Raw genomic sequence first — 27,907 nt, 5'->3', positions numbered from 1 at the left:
TTTTAGTTTTTTTAACTATAATTTATACGATGGTTGTTTTGGCAGCGGAAACTAGTTTGTTCCAAAGTTTGATTATAGGACGTCGAAATGTACTTTAAGAATATTTATAATACCTAATTGTACCTGATATTATACAAATATACAAGAATATTTCATTTTTATTAAGTAATATTATGGGGAAGTCCCACAGGAAACGCGAGTTAATTTTATATTATAGGAATTATATACAAACACGGATCGAAATACTATAATCAGTTAGATTATTTCCATAGATCGTCGGTAATAAGTCGGAAAACATGCGGAATATCGTAAAACACCGAACAAAATATGGCTAACGACATTCATAGTGTTGTTAAATAACATAATATAATTAATATTATAGTCTAAACACATGGTCGGAATTGGTACGGTCGGACCATTGGACGGTCCGGTGGGCGGCTCGCAAATTTTTTATCTCCATACGGTGCGGACGGTAATAATAATACTTATATTCTTTAATCAACGCGAGTATTACACATTTAAATAAAACACTTTTTAAAGTATTAAAACGAGTGTAATTGTAACTGTTTTTTAGTTTAGATCACGTTAGTGCAAGGTCAACAAACTTTATTTACATACATTCTTTTAAATACCTACTGAACATCATAAGTACTTTAGGTTAATATAATTGTAAATATAGTCATAATTTAGTGTACATTTGTGTAGATAATTATTTCTTTTGTTTTCCTTTTTGTGTTTATTAATTGTTTGATTTTTATAAATTTAATTTACTCCAACTAGCCATAATATTAAGAACGTTGTTTATTTCTCTTTAGTTTCAATTAGTATTGCATAAACATTTCTTTTTGTACCTAACATTGAATACCTCAAAGTTTTTCATAGTAAGATGTGGATAGCGTATCTGACTACAATTTTATTAGACTTATATGTTATTTTTTTATGTATCTACTTTGTAAGTTGTAGTTGTTTGCTTTTCCTAATAAATAAATAAAAAACTTCGAATTAGCTAAAATAATAATTAAAATGTAACTTTTACTCAAAAACTACTGTAAAAACATAATTACACGCGTTTTAATCACTTAGAAAGTGTTTTATTTAAATAATAATATTTTTTTCTGATGAACAATGCCCAATAATATCGGATATGATACCGGACCGCGTCCGATAGGTCTGTCGGGCCGAATCCGACTATGTGTTTAGGCTATAACACTAGAACATAATGAATCGATATCTGTTGCATATAACGCCTCACGCGCAGCTTTACAATTCATTCACATATTGACAGCCGCATTGTGAAGTTGTAAGTCCGCAAGTGACAAAACTAGTGAAGTGTGCCCTTATTTATTAAATTCGTGTGGCCTTATTAAACATGTGAGTTTTTGAATTAAATAATTTATTTTTTTCTACATGACTATAATATTATCATTAAAATTTTATACGAATATTACGAGTACTCACTAAATTAAAATTAACAAAAGACGGTACGTTTAAAACTAATCAGCATCATGTATAAGTAGTCATTTTCTTGTCGTCGTATTTGATTACGACACCTTAATTTATATTTTAAAGCAATCATTATAATACAGGACAAAATTATTTATATACGCGATATTTAAATTTGCGAATTAATTTTTATTTTTGACGGCAATTAATTTATTTATTTAAATCTATATTATATACATATACAGTCGTGGACAACTAATTAGGGACATTCAAGATAGTGAAGAGAAATAACCGGTTATGTACATGTATAAAACCCTATTGATTTCTCAGTAACTATTATTTGCATAGTTTGGTTCAACTATGATGCAATAAATGGCTATAAATAAAAGATAAAATGAATAGAAAAAAGTGTTTAATATATAAGGTTAAACATGTATTCAATTTAAGGTATAATTCTGTAGCTAGACATTTAATTAAGGAAAGTAAAGTAAAATGAAAAATAGAGTTAAACAAAACTAGTAATCTCCTGTATTTTAATTTCTTTAACAGCTCCATTTTATTACGTGTAAAATTCAGTACCCAGTAGCAAAACCTTTGTTAGTTATTATCGCTAGACACCGATGTGGCATAGACATTATCAATTTCTGACATGTTTCGACAGAAATGTTTGCCCATGCCTCACAAAAAGCTTCATTAAGTTCATCTAAAAACATGGTACGATAAGTGGCAACATTTTTCTTGATTTCGTGCCAAAGGTGCTCGATTGGGTTGAGGTCCGGGCTATTTGCTGGCCAATCTAGCACTGATACCGACTGACTGTTATGAAACGACTTGACTGAACGGGTGGTATGTTTCCGGTCGTTAATATGCTGAAACGTCCATATGTTCGTTCTAGTTAGGGAGATGTTCCTCAGCGTAGGGAAGCATAGTTTCCTCTAATATTGCCTTGTATTGATGTTGGTCTAAATTAACCTTTGGCGTAGGTCCAATGTAAATATTTACGTGCAAACGTCAAACCTGCATTTCTATGTTCTTTCTTCAACAACGGTACTTTGCGAGCAACTCATTCGAACAACCCTCCTTCTATCAGACGTCGTCTAACGGTCCTCGCTGTAACAGCGGCTCTTTCGACCGCCCTAAAGACTTCGTTTTTTATTAAAACAGAGCCTAAAAATGGATCTTTCTTACCTAACCTGGTTATCTTTGTATCTTCTTGCAGATTTGTTTTTCTCGATCCTTTTTATCTGGGCACATTTAAAGCTGTGTTATTGCGCCGTAAATGTTACACTGCATTGCACACCATAGTTTTTTAAATATTCTGCTATCCCTCGGTATGACCAATCACGCTCGACAAACTTCATGATGATTTTTCGTAGTGTTGTATCGCCACTTTTATTTTGGCCCATTTTTCTTCAAAATAGTTCTCAAAACTTTAAATTAATAATCTTGATTGCCGCCAAAACTACCACGAAACACTTATAGGAGAAGAAATAAAGAAATATTGAGATTCAGATTTTGAAAATAGAACGGAATATCTCAGTGTCCCTAATTAAATGACCCGCCAGCATATTTTGAACAAATAGCACTGTGATAATCGATCAGCTATACTGTAAAGAGTTTTAATGTTTAGGACGTTGTTAGGTATTGTTTGTTTATACAATCGGGCACACATGCAAGGGATATGAAATCTTGTTTAGACTCGTTGGAAAATAAAAAATAAATTCACAATTTGGTTTAACTACAGAGTCTCCCTAATTAGTTGACCACGACTGTATATATATTTCCACCTATATATTGACTCACCCTGATATCTCTGGAATCATAAGGCGCAGAGACTTAAAATTGGTAGGATTTAGGAGTAGCTTTCGCCGATTAGACCTCAGCTACGATGATCCGTCTTGATTTGACGAAATTCCGCTCGCAATATTTTTTTTTATATTATTAACAGAACAATATCTGTCAGTGCAGCTCGTGCATAATAAATCTTTATATATTTTTCTTAACTTTGTATCCTTTATCCTTTTTTAGAAAATTTCGCGAACTGATGAACGTGAAATTTACAACACACTTAAAGTTTATGTAGTGAAGAAGCGCATAAAGCTATTTTTCTTGTAGAAATTCAATTAATTAAAATAAATCAATTAAAATAAAAACACTGCTGGTTGAATGACACTAAATACATTATAGAGCTGTTTTTCACAAATAAGCCCTAATTATGTTCCAACTTAATGAATTATAATCGAATTTGGACCCCGAGGGGCTACCACTAATTTATATAAATAAAAATTGTAATGCTTAACTTGAATTTACAATATCTTCGCATAAAACTACATAGAGAGATACAGTCATACTTTATTACAAATATTTATTAAAGCCCAATATAATAAGGTTGGGGAATTCTTTTATTCATTGTTTATGAAAAGACAAATTTTTATTTTAAGTTTAATTTAATTGTGTATTTTTTGTGTATGCCCTTATTGCGAGTTAACCCGGGTTTTGCTTCGACCCTTTTTCAGAGGTTCTTGTCTTAGATACATGAGCCACTTTTCATCACCAGCGATTTCTTCAAAATCGGTTCCGTTTCATTACATATAAATAAAAAATCGCAAATGAGCACACAGTTCATTAGGTTTCTTTGAGTGTGCTCATGATGATGAAATACAAACTTCCTCAAATAAGAATAAGAATAGGCGCTAGAATTGCGAAGAGAGTTATTTAAAATATAGTCTATTTGTGTGCCAAGGGTTAGTGTACGCTCTAAATGTACACTGAGATCTTTAAGCCCGTTCCACATTCACGAGAGATCCTCCTTAATAATCACGACAAGAATCTCATCCTCTGTAAGAGTTTCTTTGGGTACGCATTCGGAATTGTTCTCCGATTTTTGTCGTTTATTTTGGAGCGAGGTAAAAGGGCTTAGAACACGAGAACTGTATGTTTACACCTTTATAATAAAGTCCCAGCCACTGTTCAGGCATTATCTATAAATTAATTTAAATGTTTTATTAAAAATGTCTCCGTCGTAAAATCTGCTACTCCACAGCTGAATATCTAAGTGATCCGACAGCCTGGGACTAGACTATGATTATTTTATAGTAATAGCAATGACAATATAATATTGTACATTTGATTAAAAACAGCCCAAAAAAAAATCTGCGAGAGTTTCTCACGCCGCTTCTTCTCTTTCATAATGCCATTTGTTTCCGAAGCGGTAGTGTAGTAATGTCTAGTATATTAGAAATGTCATCAAAAAGAATTCTAAAGGAATAAATTTATAGAAAATAAATGCCTTTTATGCCTTTTAGAACAGATGATAATTTGCATTGCCACCACACTCGCATGTTTACCTATTATTGTCGATAGCGAGCGACTCGTCGATTATAACAGTTGTGTTACTGGGCATCAATGTGATCCGGATTTGTAGGACCGAATTAGAATTAACACTCCGAGAATATTTTCAAGCAGAATCGCTTCTTTGTGGAAAGTGGGCACCTTGGTGGAATTACCCATTGATGAATGAAATAACAAAAATTATTTTTTGCCTTGTCGCAGCAGTTACTTCTGCGTCAAGCGTAATTGAGCGTGAGAACTGTATTGAGAACCTTGCGAGTGTGTACCCAAAGAAGCTCTCGCTGAGATTCTTGCCGAAATTTATTCCGGTGCAGAATATTATGTTTACATTTTTTATATGCCAGGTACAATTTATTACGTCTGCAGTATGCCTCAAGTCTGGTAAGTTCCTTCTGAATACAGACAGCGTCAGATGGGAATATTACTTTATTGTATAAATAGTCGGCGCAAAGTAAATAATGACAATATGCAAAGCACTGAGATATATGTAACATTGATAAAAGTGGCAAAGAGCAAAGGTCCAAGAATAGAGCCCTACGGTACTCCGGATGTCGCGAGAACTGGAGAGGAACTGTATCCATTGACAATTACCGAATGAATGCGCTCCCACAAATAGGCCGCAAACCATCTCATGCTTACCATCTCATGTTACCTTGCCAGCCATGAGTATATTATAATTATAATAAAACGTAGTCCAGATAAAAGTCTGTAATCTGTTTGACTAGGACTTCATAGATTCCAAGATACTTTCGCTAGCTAATGAGCCGCGGTGCATTCATGTGTCTTCTAGTAACGCACGTGATAATTAATTTAATGAAATATAAAACTGCACAATCAATCCTCGGCGTTCAAATTTTTCATATTTTTAAATAATAATATGTAATTGTATCCAATAGAACGTCATTGAGTGTATCTAGTTGTCTGTAATATGGACTAGGACTTCATAAATTCCAAGCTGATACTGTCGCTGATAATAGGCCGCGGTGCATTCATGTGGATATCATGTGCGTTTTGTAGTATTTTTTGTACAAGTCACGCGCGCGCTAATCGTCACTACTACAATGCATACGATAACCCTTTCCATGACCGTAACCAAACAATTTGTAAAATGCAGATTGCAACAATGTTGAGATTATTAAATTACATTATACAATCAATTATTTAATAAAATCGATAGTACTAGTGTAATCTCCGTTTTAAGTTAATCAATGAAATACCTATTTTTACTGTAAACGTTTGGATATGAATTTTGATTTCTTTTCCTTTCCAAATATTACATAAATTAATTCGATTTGATGGTAGATTATATGATATTCATTAATATGGACTATTACAACGCAGATCTATAACATTTTTTACGTAGAAAAATACAAATTGGCCAAGGGCCTTTTATGAAAATACCCAAAAGGCATTTTATGAAAGAACATTCATAATAAAGTGTGACTTTTTTCGTTTTGTGCACCGTTTAGTTTTATTATGGAAAAGTTTGAAGAATTTATCATGTGGTATCCTCTAACGGTTAAATAGTTGATTGCGAAACTGAATGGCTCGGCATAGCTCGACGGACAGTTGGCCGCTGGGGCAGTAAAGTCTTCGAATGGCGACCACGTACCGGAAGACGCAATGTTGGTAGGCCCCCCACAAGATGGACCAACGATCTGGTCAAGATCGCCAGAATACGTTGGATGATGGCAGCGCAGGACCGATCGTCATGGAGATCTTTGGGGGAGGATTTTGTCCAGCAGTGGACGTCTTCCGGCTGAAAAGATGATGATGATTCTCCAACAGAGTGATTGATGAAGTACCTAGAGTCAGGTTATTCGATTACAGTTAATGAACTGGCTTAAAGAAGCCAAGAGAGCCTTGAGATTAATGAAAATTGAAAAAGAAACTCATTACCACTGTTTTAAATCTATATTTACTGTTTCAGCATTTTATATAATCTTTTATACAATGTATGCTGATATACCAAAAAAAACTACGTTTAAAAAACCGACTTCAAAAACTGAAAAGTATCAAATAACTAAAAATTTCATACAATACACCTTTAATATTAATAAAATACTATTATTTGTATGTGCTACATATTGATATTATGACCACGATAAAATTTGAACATGTAATGGCGGTATGGAAATGTTTACTGGCAGCTGTCATGGTTTTTTTTTAATTCAGAGACAAATTAGAGTCTGCCCCAAACATTATATCGTTCGATATGTCATATATAGGTACGTGCAACTTGTTTGAAAATTGACATTTGATATGAGAACAGAGGTCGAATCAAAAATAACCTTTTTTTTTCACAGATGTTCGAAATTTGAATGAAATAATATTATCGAAATCAATGTTATTATTTAACAATAGTAACATTTTTATAGATAAGTTTTCAATTCTAAAATTCTATTTTGCTGGTGGTGTGTGCGATTTATATAAAACTGTTTATTGTTGTTATATAAACTGATAGCCAGATCAGTTAGCAACGAAACATAAAATTAAGTAAATTTGAACTCTACTGGTCGCTCCTATCTAAGACAGTACATTGACTTGCGATTATTTTCTAATCAAGCTGTTGAGGAAAATTTGTAACCATATAGTGCATAGTTACAACAGAAAAAAAAATAGATAATTCTTATTGTAGTTCTTACGATACACAATTTGCCCCTACTTCCTTGGGATATAAAAAGAAAAGGAAAGTCCCAGGCCCAAGGCTATTGGGGCTATAAGGGTATATAAGAGGCGACTTAGGCCATTACCAGTAGCTCTTGCACAGGATGCCACGATGAGTACCACAACGGCACTTATTTCTGCCGTGAAGCAGTAATGTGTAAACATTAATGTTTTTCGGGCTGAAGGGCGCCGTAACTTGTGAAATTACTGAGCAACTGATACTCAACATCTTATTCTCAAGGTGACGAACGCATTTGTAGTGCCGCTTAGAATTGTTGGGTTTTTCAAGAATCCTGAGCGGTACCTACTGCATTGTAAAGGGCAAGGCGTATCAATTACAATCATTTGAATGTCCTGCTCGTCTCGTCACTTATTGTCATAAAAAATACAAAAGGCATTATATTAGGAATGACTGACTAATCAGAATTGACAATTTGAAATTGATCATGTATTATCGATATTTTAGACCCTCTATACGCTAATATATTCTATGCTCCCTTCCAGAAATGTTTCGCATCAAAGTACATTTTCATTTCATCCGTTTAAATATTGTTTTCAGTATGTCACGGGTGGTAGTTGTTGGTGCCGGCGCGGCAGGCCTCTGTGCCGCTCGTCATCTCCTGGTAGACGCAAGCGTAGCACAGGTTGACATCTTGGAACAGTCATCACAGCTCGGAGGCACCTGGGTCTACACCGAGAGCGTGGGCTATGATGACTTCGGTCTGCCCATTCACACCAGCATGTATAAAAGCTTGAGGTGAGAGTCCATGGATCTGCATGATAATGGCGAAAGAATGCTATGATGGAACAAAATAGCTCAAATTCATTTCTGCAGCTAACCGAATTTTATGTGTTATTCATCACACTACCATCTTTTTTTCAAATTTACCAATGGTTGAGGCTATCACACTGGAATGCTCGTCCTATTTATAAAATAATAATAGCCGTTCCCGCCCGCTTAGCTGCGCGAATTTTAAAAGGAAATAAATTAAATTTTATTCATCTTATAACAAATACGATAAGAAAATAAAAAGTAGCCATAAATCATCTGGGATAAATTTCGCATCGAATATTTTTTTTTCCTCTTTAGGCCACTATTTAACGGTATAAAATATGTTAGTTGAATTTATATAAATTAATGCATATGTGTACATATAATATGTCCTATATTATGTTAATTTATTGCCTTAATTCAAGTTATATGTAAATAAAATCTCCTACACCTTTAGGTTCTGGAAGAGATCGCTGAATAGCGATAAGGTTGCCTTATTGCGCGCCAAAACTGTTACATACAAGTTGTAACTTTCTGGATTTTTAGTGCAATAAAGTATATTCATTCATTCAACGAAAGGGCCTACGACTAAAAACGAACTGAAAGGAGGACAAGGTCAACTAATGTTTACCAAATGCGGTGACGATGACAAGTGATCCTTATTGGTCTCCAAGGAACCAAAGTAGAAAATAAAGTAACCAAAACGAATTATGGCAGCACTATCTCAAACAGGCCGTATTATTTTCTTTTGAATTATCTAACGCAAATTAATATAATATACCATGCGATCTCACTTTTTTTGGCACATAGCATAGGAAGTGTTGATACACAAGCAATTTTAGCCTCTCTTCTGTTTAGAAAAGGGTTAATTACCCACTAAACCTCCTCGAGATCTAACAGGTTTTCCCTTATTGCGAGGTTCTCCGGAAAATATCAAACTGAATTAAGCTTTACAAATTCATCAACAACTTTAACTAAATGGCTAAATTACGTTCAGCGAAATAAAAGTTACGTTCAACGATTTCGGTGGTTGTTTTACAGCTTTTTTTTCATTTTCAACTAGCCTATATATATACATATTAACGCTTTTCTTGCAAGTCAGTATTATTGACTTAATAATAATTTTATTAATATTATCGATTCTGCTGACTGTACCATAAACTGTACAATAAACTTGAACTGCAAAAATTATATTCCAAATGAGCCATGTTTTTAAGTGGTACTGGATTAACTCCTCAATAAGTTTTTTACCTAATCAGCCAAAAAAAGTATAAAATATTCCACAATAATCTAAACTTATTTCATAATGCAGTCTATTCCTCTTATCAGCTGTTTTATTTTTGTTTACGATTCACTGTTTACCGGGTCACAGGGTATCAGGGTAACATATCTTCTCAGCATGTCTATTAAGTCTCGACCATCAGTTTCTAGAATCACGGTACGATGTTGTTTGTAGTTTATTATTCTCTAGTATATTATGTATTTAAATTAATTTACATATAATTTTATGATAATGATCCGATTATCATGAAACATAATAAAAATACTTATATATAGGGTCACGCTAACGTCAGATTTATACTTGAAAATCTTATTTAGATAAAAATTTCGTGGTACGATGTATGTTCGGGATAAACTACGAAAATACTGGACCCATTTTAATTTCTAATCTGACTGCAGTGACCAGAGAGAGACAGGATAGTTTTTATTTCGATTTGTGACCCTAAAATATTTTATTAACTTAATATTCTATGAACATATTTTCTATGAGAAATATTTTTGGTTTGAACAATATTTCATTACAAGAACATGAACAACGAAATTGAACTTCTACATAAAAATACTATATTAAATGAAAATAAAATTATTTGTAATGTTTAGACTTTACTAAAGATTTGTGTAATACCGGAAACTAAATTTTGCAAAGGCGCAGCCATTTTGAAATAGATTAAGTCCTTTTGATAAGTGCTACTGTAAAATAAAATATTCGAGTCAACTCGATATAGGTTATGTCTTAGTAGCCCACTCATTAGATATATTACGACTAGTTCATTGTATACTTACTACTGATTGGTGCCACAAAGACGCTCTGATGTGGTAGCTAGGTACCACACTAGAATATACCATGCAATTGCATATCGTGCAAGGGTATACATGTGACAGTGACACCGCGTTTAGATACAATACAAAATGCAATTGCTTGTCTCAGTGTGCAGTTCTTTGATAAAATTCCAAATAATATAACATGTCTAACACCTTCTAAATTCTTTTCAAAATATTACGTAACTTAATTGATTCCAATCGAATTTTAAGTAAAATTAAACTTAACTGTCCAAAACATTATACACGTTCTATAGATACATTCTTTATCCCTGTTCGTAGAACTAATTATACTAGCAATTGTTTTATTATAAGAGCATGCAACACTTATAATAATAATAATAATCAGTTAGACATTTTTCATTGCAGCTATCGAACGTTTACTAAAAAAATTAAAGAATATCTTAAACATCCTTAAAATATGTCCAACCGATAAAATTGATAAATTTTTGTTTCATTTGTACTTTATTTATATTTAAGTGGAAACTTTATTCGCTTGTGTAATATAAATTATGTGTTACAATGTGATTATAACTTAAGCTGTTTGTTTTCCAATAAATTAATAAATAAATTCAAAAAAGTTAATAAGAATCGCCTTTTTCTAAAAGCCGATTAAGGAATATATACTTATAGAGAATAAAGAAGTATGGTAAATAGATGCCTGCCTGGTAATATTAAGATTGTATAATCTTATGAATGTGACATGAATATAATAAATTATTTTTGTTTATATAGAAGTCACTGTATTTGTATTTTATATAATCATTTAAGGGCTTGGTTTGAGAGCATTAATTTTGTAATTTTGTAGTTATCCTACCCTCAAATGTGCGAAGGGAACGATGGTTAGTTCATGCGTATGGGCTTGTACACAAAACTGCGATGCGACGTCGCATCGCAAAAATCTGCGAGCTCCCTCTACGCATCGCAAGAACTTGCGAATTGATTCGCTTCGCGCATTCCTGCGATGAACCCAAAATCTTCTTTGTTTCTTTTTCCTGTATCTCCTAAGCAATAATAAAAGTGCACACTTCTTTTTATGATCCATGTCACGACCTAGTTTTCAATTCAAAATACGTTTAGTACGGTTAACGGTCGTCGAAGGAATGGTCACCCTGGGAGACACCTTGCCGCACGAAATCGCATCGCAGCAATTCGTGTAGTAATTATCTGCGTTGCGAAATCGCATCGCGTCGCATCGCAGTTTTGTGTACAAACCCTAAACTCGTGAACAAGTGCTGCTTGTGGTACCAGGTCGACCTGTTATAGTTAATAAATAATTGTATTTGTTGGATGCAATTACTAATTATGACAATAATCACGACTATCATGGTCACAAAGCATCCTTAAACAAACATTGAATTCAAGCTCTAAAGGTTTTTTATTTTAATTTTAATATTTGTATATTAATTGGAATTATATATTGAAATTCATTTAATTCTCATCCATTGGTTGTGTTTCAGTATACATATAAGTTACAAGAGGCTTGGTAGCTGAAGTATGATAGAAATGGTCTAGTTGACCAGCTAACGTCAGGGTGTTGAATTTGCGTGACGGTGTGCGCACGCATTTATAAATTCACTCTGATAATTTTTCCCTAACGCGGCAAAAGAAATATACCCTCAAACAATCACAAATTGAAAAAACCCAGTAACAGCCTAAACTTTTTTTTCTTACAGAACAAATCTTCCGAAAGAAATCATGGGATTTCCCGACTTCCCGATACCAGAGAGTGAAAAGTCCTATCTGCCCGCTAAAGACATGCTGGCTTTCCTCCAGTTATATGCAGATACACACAACGTCACGCAACATATACAAGTTAGTGCTTAACTTTTAATAATCAACGATTTAGATCTCCATCATGAGAGAGCGGAGCAATAGAGGACAAAGAGCTGGAAGTGTTTTAATAAAAGAGCTTATTATGCTGCCTACAAGCTTAGTATGGGTGAACTCTAAAAAAAAATAGTGATATTAATGACAAGCGCTAAATCTGCGTTACCTATTCTTGCTATTACCAGGCAACGTAATAATAAAAAAACAGGAGGTTCGTCCAAAAACCAGACGCCCGCTCAACGTTCAAAAAGCCTAGCCATATTTTTTTTAAACTATCAGCTCATAATATAAGAGTAGTCATAAATTTACATTTTATTAGGACAAGATTTACCGATATCGTGTTTTTATAAACAACAGCATAAAAATAGTACCTACGTGCTATTTTATAAAACAATGTAGTAATCCTAACGGTGTCTTATTTTCTAGCGATTTATAAATACTATTGTGAATTTCTCAAAAATGTGTTTAGTAATAGAGACAGATGTCCAATTTATTTTAATAATTTTAAAATCATTATGTGCAAGGTTCTTAATTAATTAGGGTATTTAATAGAATTATCATCTACTTATTTGACACTAGGAGTGCATAAACTTTCATCACAAAAACATCATAATAACGAAGAAACGCATGTAATTAGCAAACAAGCATTGGATTTACTTATTTTTTCAACAGTTCAATCAGCACGTGCAACTCATCAAACCCAAATGTGGAGCAACTCAGGAGCTGTGGGATGTCACATACAAAGACTTGACCACAGGAATCTCACAAACTAAGGAATACGACTATGTGTTTGTGTGCAACGGACATTATAACACGCCCTTCATACCGAGCATACCAGGACTTAAGGAGTTTAAAGGTATCATATTTTATATATAAAATGTTCAAGTGGAAAATACAAGATTTTCATTGTGTGTGGCAGTTCTAAAGAACACACCAGACAGAATACGTCACCGTATTCATCATAATATTATGCGTTCGGATTTTTTACCCGTATTATATATTTTACCCGCATAGTTGAGCCTTTCCCGACTCTTAAAAAGGCATAAAAGGCATTTATTTTCTCAAAATTGATTCCTTTAGAATTCTTTTTGATGTAATTTCTAATATACTAGATACTACTACCACTTCGGAAACAAATGGCGCTCTGAGAGAGAAGAAGCGGCGCAAGAAACTCTCCCAGCATTCTTTTTTTGCGCTCATTTCAATAAAAATACACAATATTGTACAGTCATTTCTATCGCTATAAAATAATCATAATCTAGTCCCAGTCTGTCCGATCACTTAGATATTCAGCTGTGGAGTAATAGCATTTACGACGGAGCCATTTTTTTATAAAACATTTAAATTTACTTAGAGATAATGCCTGAACAGTGGCTGGGACTTTATTACAAGAGCGTATACATTTACCCTTAAAGCTGTTATGTATCTTATGAAGCCTTAGTTAGCCTTAAGTTTAAATTAGTATACCTAATCTTTTATCAGCTTCTATAACTGATCTTATTATTAGAAAAAGAGATTTATAAATTTCTTATTCTAGGAGATATAATGCATAGCCACGACTACAGAGTTCCTGAGATCTTCGCTGGTAAAAGGGTTCTGGTGGTTGGAGCAGGGCCATCCGGTATGGATATCGCCTTGGAAATTACCAGTGTCACAACCAAAGTCATCCTTAGCCACCATCTACGAGAGCAGCCCCGGACAGTCTTCCCGGAGAACTTGGTACAGAAACCAGATGTGGCTCGGTTAGAGGGAAATACAGTGGTGTTTACTGATGGCTCGAAAGATGAAGTGGATGTGGTGTTTCTTTGTACTGGTGAGCTAATAATTATACATATAATCTTACCACACTGGGACGTTTACAAAAGCAAGAATCTTAGTGCTTGTTGTAACTATAAAATGATTGATTAAATTTAACTACGTATTTGAATAACAAAGTTCATCCCTAATCTACAATCTTTAGCAACCTTAAGCGATTGATATAATCGGTATCCGAGGTAAATTACACCTTTTTTATTTTTTAGAGAAGTGCTGACCCGGTAAACATCATCGGCCTTACAAATAAAATTGGCATAAAGTTATAACTAAGCACAAACAAAGAATATGTGTAAAATGTTTACAAATAGACTCACGAATGGTTTGTTCGGACGTATAACGTTTCCCGCGTTTATTTGCAAGGCAGCTTGTCATTCGGAAAACTTCAGAAATATCATTGTATTGACAGTGTTGTCAACGATATTGTAAACATTTTGCATTTTCTTTGTTTATCATCAGTTATAACTTTATACCAATTTAATTTGTAAGGCCGCATAAATATAAATTAAGTATATGAGTTGTTATTGACTGAATTATTTGTATTGCGAATTAATAGGTATTACAAAGTCAAAAAAATAGGTTCCAGATTAGTAATCAGTAATAACCAACATATATACTAAAACCTTCTCTGAAACACATAATTCCGATCGGTTCAGTAGCCAGTACAACCAAACAAAAAACGACTCTCCAATTATTAGTACAGATTATACTTATTGGTAATCTTACAGCTACTTACAAGTATGATTGATAGATTATAAAATAGCATAATTATTGTATGTATGCTATGCTGTTAAATTTGTATCTTGCATTTCAAACACATGACATGAAATTAAGGTCAACATTGTCAACTTAATTTAACAATTCGTGTAACTTCTGTTTTCATAATATCGAAAAATATATAATATCACGATGCATTCGTTACACCCAGCACCAAAATTCCATATAATGTAGGAAACTAAGTCTCTGGGATGGAAAAACATGCGCTGGTAGACCAAGCACTCCGAGTAGCTCGGGATAGTCGATTTTAAAGTTCGCCATATTGCATAGATAAGCTAAATCTACTGGCGCGTCTCATGAAGCAGCAGCAAATGAAATGCGTAAGCGCATTGCAATTTGATTACAGACAGAAATTCTGCCACAGATTGCCCTTGCTGTAAGCCGTTAAGGAGTTCCAATGATCATCATATTTGATTACGAAAAACTACCCTTGAAGTATAATCCTTTCAAATAAACAAAGAATCATCGAAATCGGTTGGCGTGATATTGAGTTATTCGTCTATTTGTCGCGCACATACTTAATGCAAATTTTGGCACATTTAGTTCTCAGGAAACAAACATAAAATAAATATACCGTTGAATTGAAAACCTCCTCCTTTTTTGAAGTTGGTTAAAAATAGCTTTAAATAACATTTTGCTAACTTGTTTCTTTTTTTAAATATAACCGTTTTAATGTCATCAAAATCATCAAGGTTCAAATAGTGCAGCCATGGAGATTTTATTACATAGACCCACAGCTCGCCTACTGAGCTTTGACTGAACTGACTGAACTTTTTTGTTATGTTACAGGGTACTTATACAACTTTCCTTTCCTCGATGCGTCGTGCGGCATCTCAGTGGAAGACAACTGCGTGGAGCCGCTGTACAAGCATCTCGTCAACATTTACCACCCCACTATGTGTTTCATCGGAGTGCCCTACTACGTCTGTGCTTTCGCCATGTTTGATCTACAGGTACCTTTTTCTTGCATATTGATTTAGTGCATGCTTAAAAGATAACGGTAAATGAATACCATCACCTTGTAGATATCTGCTATGCTAAAAGTCTTGCAGATGAGCTGCTAGTCTTAAAGATTAGTGTATGCTTTTGCTTGAAGTTCCTGAAGTTCCAACAAAAGGCTCCGATGAACTGTTATATCTCTGATGATGTGTTTATCTCCACGTTTCTTTTTCTCTTATCTTTTTGAGGAGTTTCTGGATGGCAGAAATCTATATTACATATAAAATCGTTTCCATATCTCCTTTACATTGTGCTCCAAGTTAAAATAATGTCGATGGATGGCAGGCATGTCGTTTTTATTTTGGAGTATCTGGAGAAACTGATATCCAACCTTCGAAGGCTAACAAAAAAAAATTAGTACAATCTATGTTCATCCATCCTTTAGATGTTGAAGCTACCGCGACACATTCTCTTATATTTTCTTTATTAGTACTAAGTATAGTATTAGTTCATTGATACTGCTACAAGAAATACGCTGTTGTAATAAAAAGTAATGAACGCTTGGCCATTTTTTTGCAAAGAAAGAATGAAAAAATATAATCTGAAAATAAGCTACTCATCCTGATGATTTAATAATAAAATGATTATTGATTTGTCGTCAAGAGCAAGAGCCATTCCATTCGTGTAGACGAGTAAGACCACTTCGAGTCTCAAAAGCAGATTCAGTGCTAATATTATCAAATTCCTATTCTCAAATATCAACTATACTTGTTGCCTCACTTAAAAATGATATGAACGTCTCCCTGTGATCAAACATCCGACTAGATGATGCAAAATTGTAGAATCGACCGTTTACTTTCCAGATGCACGTGTTCACGGAATGCACCTACTGATCTCATACCTACAATTTTTTATTGGACTTACATATTACAGGTTCGTTATTATTTGCGGTCAATGAACGGCTCATTCAAGCTTCCCAACCGGGAAGCGATGATAGAGCACTGGGAAGAGGAGAAACGAGAGCGCGCTGCCAGGGGGTACACAAAACGACAAGCTCATATGATGGGCCCCGACCAGGTATGTGCCAAGTCCATATCGTATCAATTCATACTCTAATTAGCATATCAGACCCATGATTACCAAATGGGTCCATTGACTTTTGTCACAGGATTATATCTGTCTTTAAAACAGTATGGTACTAATCGAACGTCATTATACTGTGACTTATGAATCCACTTACATATCGAGACAAATCAAACCGCTTGGGACAGGTGTTCCTTGGAGTGATCTGAACTGATTAATTGATCTGGGATCATAATAATAGTCCAGTTATAAAATAATATCCATCCACATATTTTGTTACTTCCAATATTGGAATCCTAGGCAAGTCACTGCAAGACCTCGGTTTTCTGCCCAACAAACCTTAGATTTTTCTTCAGTGTTAATATTGAGCTGCTGCTCAGAGAGAGTGCTGGTCGGTTCAACCAAGAATCCTGTATCATGCAATCGGCGCTGCATGGCCATTGCATTACTCTTACCATCAGGGGAACGCCTTGCAAGGCTCATAATTATTTTAATAAAAAAAGAAATCTAAATAATACATAATACATAGGTGCGTGATAAAGAGTTATTATAAAAATATTTTTATAATTTACATTTTTTTCTAGCTCAAATAATGGTTTCTCAATGCTAGTAGAAGTTACTATGAACACAGTAATTGCTTCTTTAGGTGTTTGCTGGTATTTGGTGAAATATTCCTTAGATGATTTATATATTATCTAGAATCTAGATAGAGCCTCTTGCCGTTAGACAACCGATGAAAACGGGCCAGGCTTATTACTTCAGTGTGCGTGACAAGCAACGTCTTACACTCGCGATTTGTATGTCACTTTGTGTTAGTGTGCGTGCATTGCTCAAAATAGAGGTTCTCAATGTATTCGACGTTTTCACAGCTCTCACAGTCTATCTAGTCGTATACTTAATCTAAGGAATAAAAAAAATATTGAAGTACTCAGACATTACTTTGCGGGAATCCATAATACACGAGGTATCCTCAGGAGATGTTGATACGACAAACTCTCGTCTAGTCGTAGTCTTGTGCCAGAGTTTGGTGAGTCAACATCTCCTGGGGATGTCTCGTGTAGTGGCGAAACACGTGTCGAATTGTTTGAAAACAAAAATTGGTGGAATTAACACAAAAGAAAACTCAAAACATTTGGATAATCTAAGGAATATTCAATTTTAACTAGGCATCGTACTACACATCCCTATCATCGGAGAGTGGTTGTTGCCGCCTACAGCCAGTGATGGCAGCCATCCACGACCACAGCAGTCAAATGTTTCTGGATGACCTCGTCAATTATAGACGCGACATCTATATTTGTGTTGACGAAGATAATTTTATCTGTCATAAGCATTACATTCTATAATAGGCACTGACCCCTACTATATATCACTGGACTGGCGGCTGTCAATGTTTTTTTGTGCCTGTTTGATATTCGCCATTTTGGCGCTGTTGGCCATGTAGCGAGAGTCTACGGTACTAAAACTAGTGATGACTCAGACCTCAGCAAAAAACCAATAGATAGATGTTGGGAAACTATTTACAATAAAAATGTGTACTTTATAACGTTGATTCATGATTAATAAATAACACTGAAAACAAAAGAAATTAATTAAAAATGCAAAAATACTTCAGAGTATTGCTGTCAAACATATGGAACAGCCTGTCCAGTGGTATTTATACAGGTCAGTGATAATCGGAATCTGATTCACATAAATAATGAGAAATCTTTTTGAAATGTATTCCTAATAATTCATTTTAGAAATAAATTTGTGTATATTGATATAGGTACATACTGGTACATACTTATTCTGGTGAAATATAATCTACTTAAATATAAACATAAGTACATAATACATATTATAGACAATTTGTGTCGGTAACTGTGTGTACAATTATCGAAAATTATAGAATATATTTCTATGTTCAAATAAAAATACATACCTAGTGAAAAATTTTATTTTATTTCTTTGGGATAACAAATAGTTCACACAATACATTATACAATTTCAAAGTACAGTGTTAAATTAATTTCTAGTGGGAACCCACACCGTTATCCACAGATTGATTTTAAAGTTACAGGTATCTAATATATAATGAATGAAAAAGTTTAAAAATAACTAAAGTAATGTATACGTACAAAAAGAGGAAGCGCCCGAGCGCAGCGATAGTCAGAGTAGGAATTGATTCTTTTACCCGTGTTAAACACGCTACTTTTCATTGCGAATATGAGGAAAATAAAACTAGTTATTTATCTACAAATAGTAATCTAACTAGTTATTAAAGTTAATTGAAGAAAATGAAAAACAAATAAAATTACTTAAAACATTGCTAAGCGACGGTAATTCTTCAATCAACTCCACACCGCTACGAACAAAAACAAAGAAAAGTTGATGACAGCAAAAATGGGGAAAAACTGTTTTTTCGTGCCAAAAATTAATAATTCAACATGCACTTGTAAAGTTCTTCACCAAAATGTTGCTGGCTTTCTAGCAAAGAAAGACTTAATAGAAATCATGGTTGAAGATCTGCAAAATACAGATAAAATTGACATACTATGCTTCACGGAAACATTCATTCCAAAAGGGCATGAAAGTAATATAAAACTAAATGGGTATCTGTTAGCATCAAATTACAGTAGAATAAAAAGAAGGGGTGGTGTTTGTATATTAACATCACAAGGGATAGGATCAAAAAATTTAGAATACCTACATACTTTGTGTGAACCGAAAGCATTTGAATGTTGTGGGATAGACATAGTGGACAAAAATTTGTTTATCATTTGTATCTACAGGACACCTGATTCTGATGTAAGTATATTTTTTGAAAAACTAAGAACCGTGCTTCAGAAATACTGTAAAAAGAATAAAAAAATTATTATATCAGGAGATTTTAATATTAATACACTGAATTGTAATAAAATCTCTCAACAGTTAAAGCAAATCGTGCAAAACTTTAACTTTAGATTACACATTAATCTACCAACGAGAAATAGCACATGCATTGATCATATAATAAGTAATATTGATGGCGCTATAGGTTCTTTACATAATTACAATATTTCTGACCATAACACAGCACAAATTCTAAGTTTCGAAAGTGTTAACATTAAAAATAAAATATCTATGTTTATGTACAAACGTAATTATAGTAATTATAATATTGAGATATTCAAAAATTACCTAAAAAGCTTGTCGTTCAATGAAGTCTATGAAGAAAAAAATTTCAATAACGCTTTTAGCAAATTTCATTCCTTAGTAACTCTATTATATAGACTTTGTTTTCCGAGAATAAAAATTAAAAATATGGAATCCAATGGAAAGCCCAAATGGATAACTAAAGGTATTCGAATAAGCTGTAAAATAAAAAGAGTATTAAGATATAGAAAATGTAGAAAAAAAGACGATAGCAATAAGAATAATTATTTGAAATATGCAAGAACACTTAAATATTGTATTGCCACATCAAAAAAATTGAGTAATACCCATTATGTAGCAAACAGTAAAAACATATGCTATGCGACGTGGAGAATTATTAAAAATGAAACAAAAAGTAACAATAGTGACACTTGTATAGAATCAGTTATAGTAAATAATAATGAGATTAATAATACTAAAGATATAGCAAACAGTTTTAATGATTATTCGATAAATTTGACTAACAGCAGTGATAAATGTCTGACAAAGCGAAAGTTGAAACCTTGTATAAATCAAAATAAAACTGGAAGTAGTATTTTTCTCAATCCAGTAACGGAAAACGAAACATTAAAAATAATACAATTGTTGAGGAATACTAAAGCAGTAGGCTATGATGAAATTCTCACAAAAATTATTAAAATATGCAAAGATGAACTAGTACCAGTTATAACATACCTAATCAATTTGTCGTTTGAAACTGGTGAATTCCCAGACGCACTAAAATTATCGGTGGTCAAGCCACTACATAAAAAAGACGATAAAAAACAACTTAATAACTACCGCCCAATCGCACTCGTATCTATTTTTTCAAAAGTCTTTGAGAAAGCAATGTATGGTCGTTTAACAATTTTTTTTACAAAAAATAATATAATAAACAAGCAACAATTTGGCTTTCAAAAAAACAAGTCGACAACATTAGCTGCATTTAAACTGGTTAACAAAATAGCAGAAAATATAGATTCAAAAAAACCAACGTGTGTAATATTTTTTGATATGAGCAAGGCTTTTGACTTCGTATCACACACCATCTTGTTGGATAAGTTGGAGCAAAATGGCGTTAGAGGACCAGCTCTTAACTGGATGGAGTCCTACTTAAAAGACCGTGAGCAATGTGTGGAGATCAATTCTATCGACGAAAAGGCTACCATAATTTCCCAACAATCAAACTTTAAATTAAATAGATTTGGTGTTCCGCAAGGAAGCGTCCTTGGACCATTATTATTTTTAATTTATATTAATGACCTGCCTAGTGTGACAAAAAATGGCTGTTATTTATTTGCCGATGATATATCAATAATTATGACATGTAATAATAAAAATGAGATTGATATTTATGAAAGTGAAATTAATAATGAAATTAATACAGTGGTAAATTGGCTAGAGGATAATAATCTTCAAGTTAATATTAAAAAAACCTCATTTATGCAATTTAGTTTAAGTAACCGCTCTAATAACTATAGCCTTAAGATAAATTATACAAATACCCAAATAGAAGAAGCTTTGCATGTTCAATTTTTAGGAGTACTTCTAGATAAAAATCTAAAATGGAAAGAGCATGTAGACAAGGTATGCCAAAAAATTGATAGATATGTTTATGTGTTATATAGATTGCGTAAAACGGCTTTACAAAGTACAGTCCTGGCAGCTTATCATGGTTATGTCGCATCAGTACTTCGATATGGACTAATCTTGTGGGGAAACTCTAGCGAGGCTAATAGGGCTTTCATGGCCCAAAAGAGATGCTTAAGAGCTATGACAGGAGCTTTTTACTTAGATTCGTGTGAACCACTGTTTAAAGAATTACGTATTCTTCCATTTCCCTGTATGTATATATACGAAATATGTATCTTTGTCAAACAACATGACCATTTATTTACAAAAGCAAGAGATATTTATCCGAGAAATACAAGAAACGGTGACAGACTGGTGATTGCACACAAATTTCATAATGCATCCTACGGAAAATGTAGCTATGTCATGTGTATAAAAATATTTAATAAACTCCCTCCAAGCTTACGCGTATTACCCGTCCAACGATTTAAAAAGGATCTTTTTACATGGCTTATAGATAAATGTTTTTATTCCATAAATGAAATGTTGACACATTAGGTTAAATTAAATTGACTTAAAAAATATATATTAATTCTAGTCTTTAAATAATGACATTTAAAATAATAATTATAATTTAAATTAACCTAAGTGCTTAAAATATAGAGTTTGTTAATCAATTATAATAATAACTAGAATTTTGTTAATAATAATTTTGCATGCCAGAAATGGCCGATAACATTGATACATTAAAACTACTTACACCCATTGTTACATGTTTTCTAGCAAAATAAAGAATTTATTTATTTATTTATTTATCTAAACTATTTATTGATAGTATATAATAATATTAGTAGTACCTATTTTAAATGAATTGTTAAATTAGGACGCTCAAAGAAGTTTGCGCTAAGTTCACACTGGCTGTTTAGAAAGTCAAATGGCCGCAGCATTTTTTAATTAGTTTTTTTGCATAAAACTCTTCAAAGCTGACAGCAGTTCTATTTTTAAAATTCATTCCGGCCCTTAGGTGGGAAGTAATTTGTATGAGTTTTTCCCTCTCTATGGAGGGAAGCAACATTTTCCACCCAATAATCAGATCAAAACAACATTACTTTCCGAGTATGAGAAATGAAAAGAAATACAAAACTAGACGTCTTGAAAATGAATTATTTACAAAATTACATTACATTAAAACAAAAGAATTAATGAGATTTAACATAAAAAAATAATTACTTATTGAATCTATTTCAAACCAACAAATATTTCAGTTCTGTTAAAAAAGTAGCTAGTTTCCTTATTTTTAAAATTCAAGTTCCAGTCTCAGCCAAACCGCTTTTCGCTGGTTCGCTTGAAGAACCTTTTATGGTTGTTTTATGGCAATAAATGTTTATACATTTACTGGTTAATTTAAATTAAGAAATAGTAATTAATATATTTTTAATAAATAATTTTATTATTTTTAATACAACACTGAAATAATTAACGATTACAACTTTCTAATATATAGGTTAATTCAATATCAACATACAAATTTATTATTTAATACAGTGTTCTGTCGTTACTTGAAAATACATTCCGGTCCCTTGAGAAATACTCGATACATTAAATACCATCAATTTTAATACACATACTCCAGTATTAGAGGAGGGTACTTTATTATTCTAGTTATTTAGTGTAATATTTTATTAAATGTAAAACAGCTCTTGTTATTATAAATTCAGTTGTGCCTCGGGTATACTTTATCTTGGACAGTGAGCGAAATTAATGAGCAGGCGCATTAATTGAAACTCAGATAACATATTATATGTCTACATAGAGCCTTTTCCTGCTAGGCAACCGATGAGAACAGGCCAGGTTTATTACTATAGTGTGCGTGACAAGCTACGACTTACACTCGCGATTTGTATGTCACTTTGTTAGTGTGCGTGTATCGCTCGAAATAAAGGTTATCAGTCAACTTAAATTTTGTGGACCTTCGACTTCTGGATGTCAACCTCCCACTCGCAGCTAATTTTGATTATTTCACACTGAATGACACCGCTCAAGATCATAGTCCGGCAGAAAATGAAATGCTCCAAGCAATTAGCAAATATCAGTCATAATCCATCTTATGACGATAGGTTTAATTGTGTGGGAGTGATTTGCTTCCATTTTTACTGCCAATATTTTAATGAACTGGTTTAAACAATTTATAAGATTATCGAATTCCTCGATAATCTTATAAATACATTTTCAACACGTTAAATTGCTTAGGATTTAAATGAAACAAAAGCGATACAATAACTTTATTAATTCTTAATAAAATAACAATTGCAATTAGTAAGTCGGGAGAAAAACTTATGACTGGGTACATAGCAAAACGCTATGTTACGTGACCTACGAGACATTATATCTATTAAGCAACAACGCTTAAATTAATTAATTTTAATATCTTATGAGTACAACAATTTTAATAAGTAAAATTAAATGAACGATGCGAAAGTGGATACCGCTTAGATACTGCCACGGATGCTTCGGCGCTGGTTTTCATCAGAGCCCAATGCGACACAGCTGGCGACTTGGTTCTGAAACATTTGAACATACATACGGGATAGTAAAACAAACATAATCAGTCACATGTCAAATACATACAAGAATTTAAAAAAAATATTTTAAATGTTATACCCTCTCTTCTGTGATTAATTATTGTACAAATTAAAGTAACTAATGATATAAGCTCTTTATTTCTCAGAAGAATATTACAATATTCACTTAAAGAGAAAATATATTCTAATAAAAAGAGCGCAAAAGAGCGCAAAAAAAAAAAAAAAAAAAAAAAAAAAAAAAAAAAAAAAAAAAAAAAATGCTGGGAGAGTTTCTTGCGCCGCTTCTTCTCTCTCAGAGCGCCATTTGTTTCCGAAGCGGTAGTAGTATCTAGTAGTATAAGAAATGACATCAAAAAGAATTCTAAAGGAATCAATTTTGAGAAAATAAATGCCTTTTATGCCTTTTTAATTACTATACAATAGTGTGCCGTGAGAATATAACAATATCTATATATCGATTATTTTTCTTGTTTACATTGAAAAAATATCAGTAAACACACACAAGATGAAACCCATAAAAACTAAAATTTATCAACGATGCAGGACTCGAACCCGCGACCTCTTGGGTTCACAAATATATAGATGGAGCCACAACCTGAAAGTTAAACCAGATATACCAAAATTTACGACCCATGCGTACTCGAACGGTTGGCTCAGTGGGAAAGAGCGCTCGGACGTAACCCGAAAGGTCACGCGTTCGAGTCCCGCATCATTCATAAACTTTTGGTTACAAAATTTAATTCATACAACATTTAACAACAAAAAAATTCAAATATTATAGGTACCAATTACTTAATGATATTTTATTTAATATTAGAATAGAAGGCTTTACTATACTATACTATATAATACTAGCTGACCCAGCTAACGTTGTATTGCCGATAATAAAATCGCGATACAAAAGTAACTGTTGATCGTAGATGGGTGAAAATTTGAAGTTGTATGTATTTTTTAATGCTGACTCATAATCGAACAAATTTAAAAAAAAATGTAAAAAAAATTAAAAAAAATTCGTGTGGACCACACAGTTCAAAGTTTAACACCATGACACGAGAATTTTATATATTAGATTTAAAGTAGGCTAAGTTGTTATACGATTTAAAAGTTGGACTGGGAGTTTCTTACCAGTTTTTCTTCCCTTATCAAAGCCCCTTACTTGATATAGTTACATGACGTTTACCAAGTGTTATTGCAATATGTTATATTATTGCTATCCCTTAGGAACCTATGTGATAACATAGGTTCTTAGAGCTACAAGAGTGCCAGATTTTGGCGAGACAACACGTCCTGAGGATTCCTCGTGTAGAGGCGAAACACGTGTCGAATTGTTTTAAAAACAAATATTGGCCAAATTAACACTAAAGAAAACTTAAATCATTTATATAATTATGGATTTCCGCAAAGTAACGCCTAATTCAATAAAAGCTAGAAGAGTGTTTGTTAATGTACTGGCTGATTCCCTCTCCTTACCCCAATAAATAGGTAGATATTAATAATTTTTTTAAACTTTTATATCCTGCAGAGGTCTTCGAGGGACATCATCACAAATGTCCTTCTATTACCCCAAGTCCTGTCAGCTGATCAGCTATTTATGACAGCCATACTTTAATATCACTTTTTATTCCACTGGTAAAGAGTTTCAATGATAAATATTATTTGTACAAAAACTAACAGACTCGGCTTGACGCGTCTTGATACTTTCACATATTAAATCGAACTAAAATTTTATATATAATTTCTGTTTATTACGTATATAAATATGAACAGGGTTATCAAAGTCAGGATATTAATGCTTAATTAACGTCATGAACTGAACTTATCTCTATTGTCCTTTGTAATCTCATAAATATGTCCTTTGTTGCGGTCAAGCGTGCAAGGATATCATTATTTATAGTCTTGTACACAAGTCTCGTTCGAGAAAATTAATTTACATCATATTATTATTCCTCAATTTTTAAAGCCAAGAATGCACGGGCTAATAAAAACTATGAAACGAAACTTTATGATTTCTTTTTTCATACTTTTTCTCCACTTTATTCACAAAGAAACAATTTCAAGTATATCGATTTAATATTCAGTCAAGTTTTCTGTTTTATTATAGAATTCACGCACATTTTATACGTAAGACTTCTAAACATTATTTTTTACTTTTTATCCTTGTCACCGCTCTTAACACATTCCTTGCTCACCATTCGGATCCGAGTAAGACGGAGCTATAGTAGCGGCGCCTCCCACTCGGATCCGAGCGAGCGTCCCGTTCATTTTGTAGTAGTCAGTAAATTGCCGGCGTTTCGGGCGCTTCTGGCAATATCGTCGACTTACGAAAACGAGTATAAATTTATCATTCATATGTAACAAAAATGCAATCCAAATTCGCCTTAAGTAGGTTATTATTTTTATTTATTTTGTTGGCAATGAATGTGTTAAATCAAATAAAAGAATAAACCAAGTGGATGTTACCACATTTCAAGTGATTGGTTGACAACTTGATCTTTAACACATATAACTTGCCAAATTCACCATTGCAGATCATATTATTTTAAAATAATCAGGCCCAGGGTCACACAGTTCATCGTTGATATACTAGCCTAAATGTTAGTTTATGTCAGTTTTTAATATATTAATTTAAATATAATATGTATATAATATACTCGTATATACACTAAATTTAGTGAATACCTTGCTGACCCAACATTAACTAAACCCATATCATTTATCTATTAATTTTATTTTTGTTGGCTCTGACTTTGTTTCTCGAATTTTTTCAATATATTATTATTTATTGTTTACGTCTAATTAATATATACGTTAAAACTTGAGTCTGTTAATAAATCATATTATAATAAACAGAAGTACAGTTACGGAAACATTCAAATTTCAATGATTTTCAAATTTATTGTTTGTTTCATCAGGATCGTTACTACGCATCACTCTCATCAGAAGCAGATACTGAGAAAATACCATCAGTGATAACGAAGATACGAGAGGAGAGCTCCATTCGTTTCCTTCACAACCTTCAGAACTACAGACAAGACGTGTATAAGATTATCGACGACGATACGTACGAGGTTATAAGTAACGGCAAACGGGAGATAATCTGTTGAAGCTAATTATTAGAGCGTTCGAATAATTTTAATAGTTTAAATTAATATGTTCCTAATTTGGTTATAAATTGCTGGTCAATAGTTCATACCAAGCGAAAGGTGTTTATTAATCAAAAGAAAAGCGATGCGCTATTTTTACTTAAATAAATTATCACTACACGCGTATATTATAAATCATTAAATAAAATATAGGGCAGTTTTGTTTTACAAGTCAAGATCACTTTTGGTTCGGTCATTACTCAGTAGGGAAGCCGATTTTCGTATCGTAAGGCGTAGGCCTTGTCCGCTTCGCTTCCTTTAAGTTATAAAGTAGTAGTGACTAATATATAAGTGAACTCATAATTTATTTGTATAGATAAATGGCGCCTCCAACCGATTAATTTTACTAATGGAAAATAAATTTATATAAATAATATTGTTTGTATTAATAAAACCACAAAATTAGTGTTTTAATTACTATACCTAAAGCAAAATAACTATAGATTTTAATTTTATGAATAGTAAATTTGACTTATTTATTAATACTTGGGCCTTGTCTACTGTTATTATTTAATGTAATTTTATAGATTAATGGGCTTATTTGTATAACTTATCGGAGGTTTAAAGAGTTAATTTACGTTTGTTGAAGTGACTAACACACTATATTGCACATTAGAGCTTTTAGCTCTAGTGCTTTAGCACTCATTATCACTCGAATAAAGTAGATGTAACTTATAGAA

The 27,907-nt window shown here is 32.9% G+C and overlaps 1 protein-coding gene across 2 annotated transcripts; it reads left to right on the top strand.

Annotated features, from left to right (window-relative positions):
* Positions 1-1,265: 1,265 nt before the first annotated feature.
* LOC126979153 (senecionine N-oxygenase-like) lies at positions 1,266-27,601 on the top strand. 2 transcript variants are annotated; one of them, XM_050828393.1, is made up of 8 exons: positions 1,266-1,371; positions 8,021-8,218; positions 12,010-12,148; positions 12,836-13,019; positions 13,701-13,976; positions 15,542-15,705; positions 16,625-16,768; positions 26,997-27,601. In XM_050828393.1, exons 2-8 carry the CDS (start codon positions 8,022-8,024, stop codon positions 27,186-27,188), a joined length of 1,296 nt encoding a protein of 431 aa, XP_050684350.1. In that variant the 5' UTR covers positions 1,266-1,371; position 8,021; the 3' UTR covers positions 27,189-27,601. The 2 variants fall into 2 exon arrangements, with proteins under 2 accessions (XP_050684350.1, XP_050684351.1); XM_050828394.1 differs by lacking the exon at positions 26,997-27,601 and adding an exon at positions 17,941-18,690.
* Positions 27,602-27,907: the final 306 nt, after the last annotated feature.

The sequence above is a fragment of the Leptidea sinapis genome, chromosome Z, assembly GCF_905404315.1.
Source record: "Leptidea sinapis chromosome Z, ilLepSina1.1, whole genome shotgun sequence".
In the NCBI taxonomy this organism is placed as follows: domain Eukaryota; kingdom Metazoa; phylum Arthropoda; class Insecta; order Lepidoptera; family Pieridae; genus Leptidea; species Leptidea sinapis.
Note: the sequence above shows the minus strand (reverse complement) of the source record. Positions and strands in the feature narration are given on the sequence as shown.

Coding starts and splice junctions, on each gene's coding strand:
- LOC126979153 (XM_050828393.1), top strand. CDS start 8,022: ATGTCACGGGTGGTAGTTGTTGGTGCCGGCGCGGCAGGCCTCTGTGCC. Junction 8,219..12,009: donor AGCATGTATAAAAGCTTGAG/GTGAGAGTCCAT, acceptor TTTTTCTTACAG/AACAAATCTTCCGAAAGAAA. Junction 12,149..12,835: donor ACGTCACGCAACATATACAA/GTTAGTGCTTAA, acceptor TTTTTTCAACAG/TTCAATCAGCACGTGCAACT.